At 45.5% G+C, this 15,731-nt stretch overlaps 1 protein-coding gene across 1 annotated transcript in view; it reads right to left on the reverse strand.

Moving 5' to 3' along the window:
- LOC129711359 (calcium/calmodulin-dependent protein kinase type IV-like) overlaps positions 1-15,731 on the reverse strand; it is a 142,173-nt gene that overhangs the window by 6,622 nt on the left and 119,820 nt on the right. Inside the window, exons 8-9 of the mRNA XM_055658966.1 lie at positions 4,243-4,318; positions 201-327 (exon numbers count right to left, since the gene is read on the reverse strand). Coding sequence (XP_055514941.1) covers positions 201-327; positions 4,243-4,318 — 203 coding nt within the window. The remainder of the gene's footprint in view (positions 1-200; positions 328-4,242; positions 4,319-15,731) is intronic.

Here is a 15,731-nt window from a genome sequence, read left to right on the forward strand (position 1 = left end):
ATTAATGGTACAATCTTCATCTCCTCGTAAAGTGAAGTGCAAGGGCATGAATACTGCTTTATTAAAGCAAAATATTAAATACAAACTCTTTTGGAGATGCATTACAATGAATCAATGCTTTTGAACAGTTTTCAAAGACCTTCACTCATTTAAAAGATATACTGTCCTACAATGGTGTCTCAGATCGCAGTAATATTTACCAAATCTTTTGCATTTAAAGACACATCGTCCCACCAGGGGGAGACAAACTCATAGTCACAGTTTAAGATCCTGCTGTACATGTACTGATCGCCACGGGCATCAAAGAACGGTTCAAATCCACAGAGCCTGGGAAAGAAAGAAAGATACCCGGCAGTCAGTACTTTGAAACAAAGTGAAATCAAAAAGCAAATGCAGTGATTGAGACAGAAGGATCTACCACACAGGATTTTTCTAAATTATGGTACGGTATACATGTAGAAAATTAATAACCCATTGATATTGAATCAAATATACTATATAAATATATTAAAATTGATTCCATATAAATGAAATGGATCACAGTTCTCCGATCAGTCTTACTGTCTCCGACTACATTTTATCTCTGCTTCTTCTTCTTCTTAAGCCCTTTGCTCCTCGAGGGAGCATAGGCCATTGACAAATGTCCTCCACCTCATTCGATTGTTGGCAGTTCTTTCGAGGTCTCCCCTGTTGAGCCCACTCTCAGACATTTCTGTCTGGACACGTCTTCTCCAGCTGTTACTGAGGCGACCTCTTTTCCTTTTTCCTTGGGGGTTCCATTTCAGGGTTTGTGGCAGGTTTCCTGAGGCTGTGTCCAATCTAACTCAATTTTCTCCTTTGAATCTGTAGGTCAATGGGCTCTTGGCTTGTGTTTTTCCACAGGCCTCGGATTTCTATGGTGTTCCCTTCAAAAAGCTGGAGAAATCTCAGCGGGTTCAGATCAGCATCCCCTTTGCGAAGGAAATAGGCAACGTTCCTTATCTATCGAAACCCCTCTTCAGACTGATCGGGGGAAGGGTGGGACAAGAAAGGGAAAAGGAGGAGGAGGAGCCCGAGAGCTGCCTGACCCGTTGTGAGTTACTCGACAGCAGGGGAGTCTCTCTTTGGTTTAAAGGAGACAGCAAGGAGACACAGAACTTCTCCAGGACTAACACAATTGGGCAGAATTCGCAGTTTGGAAGGTGTATTCCAGGGATGCTGCAGACTCCCCACTCAACGAAAATATGAGTACGTGGGCTGTTCCTCCAATTTTCGGGCCCCTTTCTAACCGTGGTCATGGAGGAAAGACCCATAGGAGACGGAAGAGGTTACTTCCACGTAAAAATAGGGGTTAGTTGAAAAATGCTGAGCCACCTCATTTCAGCTTGGTTATTGCGGATATGCAAAATGTTGATTACACTGCGAGTCGTGTCGGGTTGGGTTACGGAAATGGATGAAAAAAAAGGCCCACGTTCCGTTCCGTTGCGTACTACACGTCAGCCCATTGCATTTAGAAGGAGTGGTCTATCTTGCTCCGCTATAGGATCTTTGGTCTGTAGATAGTCCAACCCGAGGAGAGATATATTGGTGCTGGGAAACTGGTCTGGTCAGGTGACTGGTGTTTCAGTGAAAGAATACTTTAGGCATCCAATACTCTTGCCTCCCTATAGTTTACATCTCCTCTGGACAGATCAGCTGAGATTAACAAGATTTTGCAATTCTTTGTCATCCAGGACCACTGGGCTATTTAATCATTCTTCACTTTATTACAACCATTGTGCTCTCCATCCTTGCCTCTTCTCTACAACCTAATGCATGCTCAATTTCTTAAGGCATGCTCAATCCTTCTTCAGACTGCAGACTCCAGCACATGTGTCCTTTTGATGTTAACATCGTAGGCTACCTCTGTTAGACCTCTGGATATAACAAAATGGCAGAATAAAAGTAGATAAGGTGTAGGAAGTACGTGATATTCTGTTCACTAATTTTAGCAGCAGATCTGCTGAGATGAAATGCTCGACTAACAAAAACGTTGAGCACTTTCTACGAGACACCTCCATCACAGTTTCTGTACTTTCAGTCATATTGCAGCGATCAGCAGTCCAACCTGCTGCATCAGCGAGCCTTATTGTGGATCCATGATTGTGGAGGTGTGGTCTTTGTAAGCAGATGTAGGAGTATCGGTGCAGCATTGTGCCATTTGCTGCGTGGATTCAACTGGGTTTGGAGTATTGTGAGCAGCTTAGTGCCCCGTATCTGAGCAAGGATGTGTTGACGTTGGAGAGGGTCCAAAGGCAGTTCACAAGAGAATGATCCCAGTAACGATTGGGTAACATATGATGAGCGTTTGACGGCACTGGCCCTGTCCTCACTGGAGTTTAGTAGCATGAGGGGGGGAACCTCATTGAAACTTAACGAATAGTGAAAGGCCTGGATAAAGTGTATGTGGAGAGGGTTTCTCCACTAGTGGGACAGCCTGGGACCAGAGACCATAGCCTCTGAATAAAAGGGACGTATCTTTAGAAAGGAGATGAGGAGAAATTTCTTTAGTCAGAGGGTGGTGAATCTGTAGAATTCGTTGCCACAGAAGGCTGTGGAGGCCAAGTCTATGGATATTTTTAAGGTGGAGATTGATAGATTCTTGATTACTACGGGGGCCAGGGGTTGTGGGGAGAAGGCAGGAGAATGGGGTTAAGAGGGAAAGATAGATCCGTCATGATTGAATGGCGGAGTAGACTTGATGAGGCGATTGACCTAATTCTGCTCCTATAACTTGTGAACATAAACTCTTCCACACTGACTTGACACATTTAATGGCATTTGCGGGTAGCTGTAGCCTGAAACTTGATGCTGGGTAAGCAATGACTGTCCTTTAGGAATGTTAATTGAATTTACAAATTCACCATTCACGTTGGTGAGTACCTTGTCCAGCACCAGATACACTTCAGCATGTACGGTTAAGTAGGTGGTGTTGGTGCTGGGCTGCTTCTTTCAGATACTGATAACGGTGAGGGCAAAGGAGACACACTCGTAAGACCCTGTCCTCTTTGTGATAATAGAATGGATTCATAGTTATACAGCCTGGAAAGAGGCCCTTCAGCCCATCTTGTATTTGCCCATCAGATGCCTCGCCATGCCCATCCGTTTTGCCTGCATTTGGCCCTGATTCCTCTCAAACTCTTCCTATCCATCTCCTTGCCCTAATGTCTTTTAAATATTGCTTAAGAATGGCACGGTGGGGCAGCTGGTAGTGCTGCTGCCTCACAGCGCCAGAGACCCAGGGTCGATCCTGACCTCGGTTTCTGTCTGTGCCGAGTTTGCATATTCTGATTCTCCTTATGACCGCAAGGGTTTTCTCCGGGTGCTCTGGTTTCCTCCCATCATCCCAAAGACGTGCAGGTTTGTCGGTTAATTGGCCCTCTGTAAATGACCCCAGGATTTTTCGGAAGTGGACGCGAAGATTGGAATAACGTAGAATTAGTATGAACAGGTGGTCAATGGGAGGCATGAACTCAGTGGGCCGCAGGTCCTGTTTCCATGCTGTTTCTTCCAATTGATTAATTGTAGCTATATTTGTCACTTCGCCCTCCTCTAACAACTCATTCCATATATGCACCATTCTCTGTGTGAAAAATCTACCCGTCAAATCCCCTTTAAATATTTCCCCTCTTACCTTAAATCTGTGCCCTTTAGTTTTGGACTCCCCTCCCCTCTGATTATCCATGACTTAGGACCTCATAAGCCGGTAAAGCTGCTATTTCACAGTGCCAGAGACCTGGGTTCAATCCTGAATTGTGTGGAGTTTGCATGTTCTCCCTGTGACCGTGTAGGGTTGCTCCAGTTTCCTGTCTTCTCGGGTCTCTGGCGCTGGAAAGGCAGCAGCTCTACCGCTGTTGTTCGTTGTGACCAACAAGCTTCTAATTTAGCTGTCATTCAGCTTAAATTCAAAACTGTGGTTGAATTAATTCTGCATTTTCCAAAGGATGCTTTTAAATAAAGAACTTTTATTTTCTCAGTTGCCGAGACAGCCTTTATCTGCAGGGTTTCACTATTATGCAAGTATTTCATCAGCTTCAGATGAATTCAGCTGACTGTATAATAACACCAGCAGTTCAAATTAGTAACAGTGTGAACCCAGGCCCTAAGGCCTGGCAGCTTTAGGTTTCTTCTGCTTTGACATCCACAGTTTGAACAAAACATATTGACAATTAATAGGTGGCTTCAACACCAGGGTTATCATGGTGCATATGTCTCCGTACTTACAAGATGTAGGTAATGACTCCAACAGACCACATGTCTACCTCAGGTCCATAGGTACAGCCTCGCAGAATCTCAGGTGCTGAAACAAAAGGGAAAAGGTGGGAATCAGTATCTTGTGGCTTCGTTCATACAGTCTGATCTCTCATGGTTCCCTCATTAGTTTAGAGATACAGCACTGACCCTTGGGCTCACCGAGTCCACACCGATCATTGATCACCCGTTCACACTAGTTCTACGATATCCCACTTTCTCATCCACTCTCTGTACACCCCTGACAATTTACCTACAAACCTGCACGTCTCGGGAATGTGGGAGTAAACCGGGGCACCCGGAGTAAGCCCAACCGGTCACAGAGAGAACGTGCAAACACCACACAGACACCAGCACTCGAGATCAGGATTAAACCCAGGAGCCTGGCACTGTGAGGCAGCAGCTCTACCAGCTGCACCATTGTGCCGCCCATTTGGAAACAAATCCATCAGGATCATGATAATTTTATTACAGATTATTTAATTATTTGTATGAATTCCTCAGTGGGTATGGTGGGATTTGAACTCAGGCTTCTTTGCTTTTGTCGTTGATCCTCCAAATGGTGGTCCATTGATGTAACTTCTGTGCCACCAAGGTGCAAACATTTAATATTGAATTTATTCTCTAAACTATTCAGTGATTTGTGGGGTTTTTTTAACTGCAAAAACATATGGATGGATATGTTGAACTGATGGATCCAAGTCTTTCACAAGTCTGCAGAAAAAGGGAGCAAGGCAGAATAGTGGGAACTATAGGCCGGTTAGTCTGACTTCAGTGGTTGGTAAGATTTTAGTCCATTATAAAGGACGAGGTTACGGAGTACTTAGAAGCGTGTGCGGACGTGGCGCCGACAGACGGGAAGCCGAAGCAAAGAAGTCAAAGCCAAAGAACCAAATGGAAACGTAGCCGAAACGCCAAAAAATGGAAAGAGTGTGAAGACGAAACACCTGCTAACCGAAAGGATGTGACGCCTAAAAGGCAACTAACCGAAAAGCTGCATCGCCTAAAAGCAAACTCATCGAATGGCCGCTCTGTCAAAATGCCACCTACCCGAAAGGCGGCGTCGCCTACAGGCCAACGGACCGACTGCCGCTCAACAGAAAATTCCAATAATGGACATGACGTTTCCGGGGGGCGGGACTTGTCAGCGATTGGTCCAGACCCCCGCATCCATCACATTACTGTGGAGGGATGAAAATTGTCCCACACCTCCGCTCCACCCGACCCACAGCCCATGGAGGGTGGCCGTAGGAGAGTGGGGGCTGTCCCGAGGGATGCGCATCTTCGGCCGCTTACAACTTGGTGCTTGGGTTCAGACTGCCCAGTCACCTATGGCTTGTGTGTAAAAATGACCCCCATGCTCCCATCTCCCCCTTCTCTCTCCCCCCTCTCTCTCTCTCTCCTCTCTCTCTCTCTCTCTCTCTCCCCCCCTCTCTCTCTCCCCCCCCCTCTCTCTCTCCCCCCCCCCCCCCTCTCTCCCCTCCCTCTCTCCCTCTCTCCCTCCCCTCTCTCTCTCTCTCCCTTCTCTCTTTTCCCCTTCTCTCTTTCTCTCTCCTCTTCTCTCTCTCCCCCCTCTCTAAGTCATAGCCTCAGAATTAAAGGATGTTCTTTTAGGAAGGAAATGGGGAGAAATTTCTGTCAGAGGGTGGTGAATCTGTGGAATCCTTTGCCACATAAGTCTGTGGAGGCCAAGTCAGTGGATGTTGTTAAGGCAGAGATAGATAGATTCTTGATTAGTACAGGTGTCAAAGGTATATGAGGAGAAGGCAGGAGAATGTGGTTAGGAGGGTGAGGTAGATCAGTCTTGATTGAATGGTGGAGTAGACTTGATGAGATGAATGACTTAATTCTACTCTTTTTCCTTATGACCTTTCGCAGAATGTGAGTGTTGCTTGCTAGTTCAGCACTTACTGTTGATCTCTAATTGTCTTTAAAATGAGTGACTTGCTCAAAGCCAGGTTCAAGAACAGCATCTTCCCAGCAACCATCACATGGTTGATCACTCCACAGCATTTACCTCAGCAACTATGGACTTCTGTGGACTGTTCATTTGGTTTCATCACGGACTGGTATTCACACGATAATATCAGTCTGGTGTTGATATATTGACTTTTGTCTGAGTGTATTATGTTTATGGGCCTATTAAGATGCTGCAAATAAGAACTTAACTATTCATTTGTTGGGACATATGACAGTTAAACACTCTTGACTCACGGCTTGAGTTATTTCCAACTAAAACCCCTGTCCCACGCTACGAGTTCATTCCAAGAGCTCTCCCGAGTTTGCCCTGATTCGAACTCGGAGATTTACGGTAATGGCCACTCGTCGGTACTCTGGGCTCTCGTGGACATTGTTCAACATGTTGAAAAATCTTCACGAGTCTTCCCGTGCTTACCTGCCATTAGCGAGTCTTCCTGAGTACCTGCCATTAGCGTTATGATCCGCTAAGAGACGTCCCCGAACTCCGACGTGCCCGCTACGTTCATTCTCTGTGCTTACCACGAGTTTGATTTTTTTTAAACTCGGGAGAGGTCTTGGAATGAACTTGTACCGTGGGACAGGGCTTCTAATGTGTTGTGTGGAATCTTTTCCAAAAAGGGACTGAAGAAGGATCCTGACCTGAAACGTTACCTATAATTTTCCTTCAGAGATGCTGCCCAACCCGCTGAGTTGTTCCAGCACATTGTGCCTATCTTTGGTATAAACCGGTATCTGCAGTGCTTTGTTTCTACAGGTTAAGACCCTTAACAGCATTGATGTACAGAGTGATCTTAGGGTCCAAGTTCATGGCTTCCTGAAAGTGGCAACACCATTAGATAGAATGGTAAAGAAAACAAAAGATAAGCATGCCTTCATCAGTCGGGGCATTGAGTATAAGGGTCAGGAAGTCATATTGCAGATATTTGGGACTTTGGTTAGGCTGCATTTGGAGTATTGTGTGCAGTTCTGATCGCCCCATTATGGGAAGGATGCGGACGGAGGCTTTGGAGAGGGTGCAGGTTGTTTACCAGAATTATGCCTATGTGGAATCTTTTGCCCAAAAAACAGGGTCATGTCAATAGAGTTCCATCCATAAGGACAATGGTGGACACAGATCTATCAGTTTCATAATCATTTTATTCCAGATTTAATAGTAAGATTAAACGAGTACTTACCAGTATGAAGTTTGATCTGTATTTTATGAGGAGTTACGGTGAGGGATTAAGTGAAGACCCCAGCTCCAGTGCGCATGCGGCATACTTCGAAGCAGCGGTGTGAAATCACAGAATAGACACAATATTTGAAGTAAGATAGTAAAGATCACGAGACATCAGTTTATTAGCTTGATCTATATAATGAGGGTGGGAGCGGCGGGCACTTAATCCCTCACCGTAACTCCTCATAAAATACAGATCAAACTTCATACTGGTAAGTACTCGTTTAATCTTACTATTTTACTTCGGAGTCACGTGAGTGATTCCGTGAAGACTTCAAAGGTCTGTGATTTCAAACCGTGTAACAGTTTTTATTTCACTCACTGCCGAAGTTTATGAGGGAGGAAGTGTTATCGTAATCACCAGTGGATCTGCTTTCAAAAGAAACAGAAAGGTATTTGTTAACAATAACAACATAACAGAGCTCCTCTGAGCTTAAATTAATATTGCAGTTTGTAATATTCTCCTGCAATTAAATCAGGTTTATCAACGGTTTATAATAAAAAATGTTCTGAACGCCGTTTCCTTGACCATTCTGTTGTATTGAAAATGTGGTCAACCGGAACGTCCATTCGTTCAGCCGCTGATACCAATGCTGCCCTAGTGGAATGGGATTAAATGTATTATTATCTATTCCGGCAGCTTTCAGTACCTGTTTGAGCCACCTGGAGTGGTTAGGCTCGTACCCCGTCTTGGGTTACTGTGGTTGACCCATAGGCTTTCATCTCCCTCTAAGATTGTGGGTTGTGTCTATATATAGTAGTAGATGGGTCACCACACTCAACCTGGACTCTGGTGGGTAGGCCCGGAATCCCACCAGTGAATAGGGCGTTCCTGGTCCATAAGCCATATAACGACTACAGCACGGAAAAACACAGGCGATCTCGACCCTACTAGTTCGTGCCGAACTCATAATCTCGCGTAGTCCCATATACCTGCGAGTTAGATTTTACCAGACCTAAATATGAACGTGATGCGTCTGGGGTAATCACCATGTTATCCAGTCTAGTTTATGGAGTGACCGGAATCTTGAGCGTGTACGAGAGCCATAAGCATGAGCGTTTTTTAAAAACATAGATTAGCAAGCTGAGGGATCTGGCTGGTGCCATTCTCTGAGATATGTCAATATCACACCAATATCCCATACATGGGTATATACCTGGGTGTTTGGGGCTTATATCATAGTTGCCCTTCATAAGTTTACCTTCAGTGGATGGGATCCCATGCTCTGTTGACATGCTGTTTTAGATAAGCAGATAAGGCGCTCCATGCTGTATTTACGGCACTGTAACTTACTTTTTAGTCATGGTGTAGATGTTCCAGGAACTTCAATACGTCAGTGGTTGAATAGTTCGGGATGTTGTCCCTGCGTCGTGGCAGTATTTTACCCATGTTAACTTTTAGTGACTGTTCGCAGGGATGCCGACATGGTGGTAATGGTTCCTTTGGATAATCCCAGTCCCTGGTAAGGTCTATTCAAAACCTGCACCCAGGAGTTAGATGTTCCCCTGGCATGGGTGGCTTGTGCCTGATACTGGGTTGAGTCAGCAACCATGGTCCACTAGGGAAATCCATAGGTGACTCGCCCACCGTGTCGTAATGAACTGGGAACCATGGCTGTGTAGGCCGGTCGGGCATGACCAATATCTCGGAGACAGATCCCATCTGTATTGTAAAGTGCCCGTCTGATGAGGCAGAAGGGAGGAAGGCAAAGCAAAATTCCCCCTTCCAGCGTGTAGGCATCTATCGCTGCTGCCTCTAATCTGGTTCGTCAGTCACATACATAGGTTACTGGTGATTCCGTCTTGTGCAACCAATTGATATCTGGCTTTCAAACTGCTTAATAACTTTAGCAGATATTTTGGGTTTGACATCTATTCAATGTAATCATAAATTTTACCCCGTGACATGGTGTCTCCCACTGTGTTCTAGCTTCCTAGGACATAGGCAGCTGATAGTTAAAATGTCTTTTGACACACCATTGCCAGATTTGTTTGACCAATTTGTTGCACAATAATGATTATTATGCTCCCCATATGGTTGATATAAGCCACCACCATAGTATTATCAATCCGTAACCACATATGTACGTGCTGCATTTGAAATGGATATGCTCTTTAGCCCAATAGGCGATCACCAATCCCAAGTAGTTGATGCCCGGTATGTGTAGTAACGATGTTTGTGACTTGGTCCATCTGTTACCTGTGCTGGATATGGAGTTTAGTTGCTCCCCAGCCTAAAGTACTGGCATTGGTTTTTAAATAACCAAGTTGGGATTGGTGATGATAATAGGGCTGAAAACTATGCCAACTATATGTCTGCCCACCACCTTAATTGTGATATAGCTTCAGTGGGTACATTCATGATTTGATTATAGTGACCCAAGTATCTTGGCAAAGTAACAGTCATATGGACGGAATTATTATTGAAGCCCAGATAATCCTTGGTAGTAACGCTTCAATTCTGGTTTATCTGGGCGTGGGATGAACCTCAGCTTTAGGGAGCTGTTTCGTAGCTAGAACTGCTGCCACAGCTAATTCCTTTGTTTCCCCTAATATGAGGATATCATCCAATATGTGCCATGATGATTATGCTTGTTTTCTTAATATTTTCATGGCCATTTATAATAGTTTAGGGCTGAGGTTTAGACCATATGAAATGCTATATGCTCCCATGGTTGCCCTAACCGGGATATCCATGATCCAGGTAAATATTTAGGTATCTATAATGATCCTAGTGTATGGGTATAAGATAGTTAGCATCTTCCATATCAATGCTCCCCATAGGTATCCTTGGGAGATCAGATGTCTGGCAGTGACAAAACCCCGTCTCCATCTTAAAGTGGATATACTCAACAGATTTATTTAGTGATATTAGATCAATGATGATGCTACATTCATCATCTTTTATAGTTTTGGTGAATATATTCGATACAAATTCCAATGGTTCATTTTTACTCCCATGATCCGTTTAGTAATGAGCCTGTTTAGTTCAGCTTGCCTTCTCACTTCTCTTTTCTTAGAGGGAGAAAATGCCCTTTGGGCGCATTGCTGAACTGGCGGTAAAATGCCCAATTTGAATTCGTTTTTATCCTCTAATACTGTTGAGTATATTTTAGTTATTTGTGACAGCATCCCATGCTTTATCCACAAGTGTGAATGCCCCCCCCCCCCATGCAGTTAGTAGAACACCCTGTTTTAGTGTAAACTGGGAGGAACCAGACTACCTACCTCCATGCTTGTTGTTTTTCATGAAGGCGTAGTTTGCTGGTATGCTGGTGCTGTCGGTGGGGCGGCGCATCTTCCCACGGCTCCGCTCTGGGCCCCTGTCTAAAAAGAACTATGGGGGATGTGAAGCGGTCACCAGGCTTTCACCAGTCCTTGTTTGATATCGCTGGTGGATGCCGAGGGGTGCTGCCAGCTGGGTGTTGGATGCGATGTCCTGCTCGTCCCATAGCCTGCCTTCATGAGGCGCACAGGTTTAGCTGCCTCTCTTCCCGCAGCAGCGGTTTGCATAGCCCCATATATTCGGGGTTGCGGGCAGGTCTATATGCACCATCGTTCAGTCGAGTATCCCAAATATGGGAACATCTTAGGCGTCAGCACCCTGGTAGTGCAAAGGGATAGTCCTTATCCTGGGAGAATATAATCCGTGGAAAAGGCGAGCAAAGGTGGTAACATCTTGACCTTCTGTAGAATTCGCTGCTTGTCTGCGAGTCTACTAGACCCAGCTGCCTGCGGATTTGCCTCTGGAAAGGCCTGCTCCTGCAGGGCTTTTGTTGGGAAGATGGTCGCGTGGAGGAGTCATGTAGTGGCCCACGACACCCAGTAGCTCTTCCTGATCCTGCTCCCCTGGCATACTGCTGTTCTCGTCCGCCTGCCCAGCGCTTAAGCCAGCCCAGCCCTGGCCTCCTTAGCTCGCCTCTAAAAAGGGAGCAAAAGGGGTGCGCTAAATTGGAGGAGGCATAGCTCAAACTCCGCTGTTGCATCAATCCCTCGACAAGGGAGATGGCTAGTGCAATAGCACTGGGGTAGGAGTCAGCTCCCTTGGCATTCAGCCAGTGCCCCTTTTCTCCTGGAGGTAAATTCCATGCCCTCCTCTGGCTTGGGGAGACAGATACTCTATTCTTGCTGTCTTCAACCTGTGCCAGTTTTGGAGGAAGTTGTAGAACCTGTAAATTGGTAAGATTTTCCCCTTACCTGTATGTAGAGGCTGCCTGCCGTTTTTCAGGCGGCATTGTGGCGGTTCCCGGGCGGTGATTCTCCTGGTCAGGAGTCTGCAGGGCTGCCGGTCGGGTTTTAAAATTTCCTGCCGGTCCGCTGAACAGCTGTTTGGTAACAGCAGCGGACCGGCATTAGCGCAGCTCCTTGCAGCGGTCCGCAGCGTTTGCGGTCCGGGTAGCACCTTTTCCCCGTCACTGTCGGCCCCACGCTGGAGTCGAAACGGGGCCCGCTCACCATGCCTCACTTTGCTCCCCCTGGAGCAAAAACCACAAGGCCCGATTAAGGTAAGTACTTACCTCACGTCCTTGGATGCGGGAGCGCCCGACTCCCGGTGGCCGCGTTCTGCACGCTGTGCGATTATGCCGCATGCGCACTGGAGCTGGGGTCTTCACGGAATCACTCACGTGACTCCGAAGTAAAATTAGTTGTACAAATGCCTCAGCTGCTATGGTGAGATTTGAACTCATGTTTCTGAGCCTTTACTCTTAGCCCTCCAAATGGTTGTCCATTATTGTGACCATTATGCCACTAATTTACTTTAGTTTAGAGATACAGTGCGGAAACAGGCCCTTTCACCCACCGAGTCCACTCTGACTAGCAAACCCCACACACTAACGCTGTCCTACACACTTTTGGGACAATTTACAATTATACCAAGCCAATTAACTCCAAAGACATACAGCTATGTTGGTTAATTGGCTTGGTGTAAATGTAAAATTGTCCCTAGTATGTGTAGGATGGTATTTATGTGCCGGGATCGCTGGTCGGCGTGGACTCGGTGGGCCGAAGGGCCTGTTTCCGCGCGGTAATTCTAAACTAAACTAAACTAAATTAACCTACAAACCTGTATGCCTTTGAAAAAACCCACGTAGGTCATGGTGGGGAGAACGTACAAACTCTGTGCAGACAAGCACCTATAGTCAGGATCGAACCCGGGTCTCTGGCGCACTAAGGCAGTAACTCTACCACTGCACATCCATTAGATTATTGTATTTGGATTCAAATGAACTTGAATTCCCCCCCCCTCACCCAATGTTAAAGTTGAAATATACATCTATATCATCCATGTCAGGATGTTTACTGGAAAAAAATGCACGTAATACATATTATAACCTCACTTTGGCATTAGAGAGGGAGGATATTCTTAATTTTGAGAATTTCTGTTTTCTTAAGGATTATTGGTGAGAATAGTTTTATGTGATCAAAACGTAGTAACTCTTGCTGTCCTGCTTTCTTGAAGACTGTGGGAAGCCATTTTCCAACCATTTGGGTTGTACAGAGGAAATGCAGGACATTGACTGGGAGTAGAAACCGTGAGCATAATCCCTGTCATCTCCCTGCCTGTTCCAGCTCAAAACATAAAACATTGAACCTGACAATCTCCTGGTCCATACGATTCAGACAATCATCGTCGATAGCTCTGGACCACAGGGGAGAGGCACATGGATTAGATCTTTAATGACTAGCACTTAAAGAAATGAAGGTTGCCCCCCTTTCTCATTGACCTGATCATTGACTGTTACTTTGTTTAAGAAAGAACTGCAGATGCTGGAAAGATCGAAGGTATGCAGAAATGCTGGAGAAACTCAGCAGGGCGAGGCAGCATCTATGGAGTAAAGGAATAGGTGACGTTTCGGGTTGAGACCCTTCTTCAGACTCAAAATCCCTGTACACAAACATTATCATACACACTAGGGACAATTTACAATTTTTACCAAAACGAATTAACCTACAGAATGATACGATGCGATAGAACTTTATTTATCTCAGGAGGGAAATTCAACAAACCTTTACGTCTTTGGAGTGTGGGAGGAAACCGGGGTACCCGGAGAAAACCCATGCAGTTACAGGGAGAATGTACAAGCTCCATACAAACAGCACCCATAGACAGGATCGAACCATGGTCTCTGGCGCTGTGAGGCAGCAACTCTACCAGTGCACCACCTTGCTGCCCCTAGTTCTATGTCATCTCACTTTTGCATCCACTCCCTACACACAGGGGGCAATATACAGAGGGCAATAAATACCGAGATGGAATTGAAAATGGACCATTTATAAGTGTAGAGAATCATAATTTATAATGTGAGCACCTAAGATGTTTTTATTTTTCATAGAACATAGAAAAGTACAGCACAGGTACAGGCACTTCATCCCACAATGTCTGAACCAAACATGATGCCGAGTTAAACTGATGTAAACTGCCTGCACGTGGTCCAAATTCCTCCATTCCCTGTACAACGAGATCTTGGAGTCCTTGTTCATCAGTCACTGAAAGTGAGCATGCAGGTACAGCAGGCAGTGAAGATAGCTAATGGCATGTTGGCCTTCATAACAAGAGGAGATGAGTATAGGAGCAAAGAGGTCCTTCTGCAGTTGTATGGGGCCCTAGTGAGACCACATCTGGAGTATTGTGTGCAGTTTTGGTCTCCAAATTTGAGGACGGACATTCTTGCTATTGACGGAGTGCAGCATAGGTTCACAAGGTTAATTCCCGTGATGGCGGGACTGTCATATGTTGATAGAATGGAGAGGATGGGCTTGAATACTCTGCAATTTAGAAGGATGTGGGAGGATCTTATTGAAACATACAAGATTATTAAGGGATTGGACACGCTAGAGGCAGGAAACATGTTCCCGATATTAGGAAAGTCCAGAACCGGGGGCCACAGTTTAAGATTAAGGGGTAGGCCATTTAGAACGGAGATGAGGAAAAAAATTTTCACCCAGATTCAAAATGTGGAATTCTCTGCCTCAGAAGGCAGTGGAGGCCAATTCTTTGGATGCTTTCAAGAGAGAGTTAGATAGAGCTCTTAAAGATAGCGGAGTCAAGGGATATGGTGAGAAGGCTGGAACGGGGTACTGGTTGTGGATGATCAGCTATGATCACATTGAATGGCGGTGCTGGCTCGAAGGGCTGAATGGTCTACTCCTGCACCTATTGTCTATATCCATGCGCCAATGTAAAAGCTTCTTAAGCCACTATTGTATCTGCTTCCACCGCTACTGAAGATAGACACAAAAAGCTGATGCAACTCAGTGGGACAAGCAGCATTTCTGGAGAGAAGTAATGGGTGACGTTTCGGGTTGAGACCCTGGTGCATCACTACCCCTGGCAGCACGTTCCAGGCACCCATCACCCGCTGTGTAATATTACTTGCCCCCCACATCTGCTTTAAACTTTGCTCCTTTCACTTCAAAGCTACGCTTGCTAGTCTATATTTTTCTGTTTTCCCGTAACCCAAAATGTATCTCTACACTTCCCCGTCTCTTATGTGAGTTGACGTTGAAGTCACCCACTCTAATTTACACTTCCTTGTTCCTGCCTCCTGCTGTTCATTTCACAAACTGATTGATTGGTTAAGGTGTTGCCTTTAGCTCGCCTCCTGTGAACAAACAAACAAGGAGGTGGTGTTATTTTGTAAAATAATTAGATCTGCACTGGAGCTAAAATTAAAAGCCTGACATCCGTCATTGGGATAATGTATTGAGTGCATCATTATTGAAGACGGGGCTCGACATTTAGAAAACGACATTACAATCAAGGAGAGTGTCTGAAGACGTGTCTCTGCTCGAAACGTCACCCATTCCTTCTCTCCAGAGATGCTGCCTGTCCCGCTGAGTTACTCCAGCCTTTTTTGTCTATCTCTGGTTTAAACCAGCATCTGCAGTTCCTTCATACACAAGGTTTTATGATGCCTGCCACATTTATTGAAGTTCACTGAGGATTTAACATATGGATACAGGGGAACTAGTGTACTGTAGATTCAACCATGAGAGTCGGCGGAATGCTGCTGTATAGAGGGAAAAAGTGGTGAGCACTGCCCAGTCCATCACCGGTTCTGACCTCCCCACAATCAAAGGGATTTACCGGAGTCACTGCCTCAAAAAGGCAGCCAGCATCATCAGATATCCACACCACACACTCACTTCACCCCTGCCATTGGGAAGAAGGTACAGGAGCCTGAAAACTGTAACGTCCAGGTTTAGGAACAGCTTTGTCCCTACAGCCATCAGGCTATTAAACACTACAACCCCAAATAAGCTC

This window comes from Leucoraja erinacea, chromosome 29 (genome assembly GCF_028641065.1).
Source record: "Leucoraja erinacea ecotype New England chromosome 29, Leri_hhj_1, whole genome shotgun sequence".
Taxonomy (NCBI): Eukaryota; Metazoa; Chordata; class Chondrichthyes; order Rajiformes; family Rajidae; genus Leucoraja; species Leucoraja erinaceus.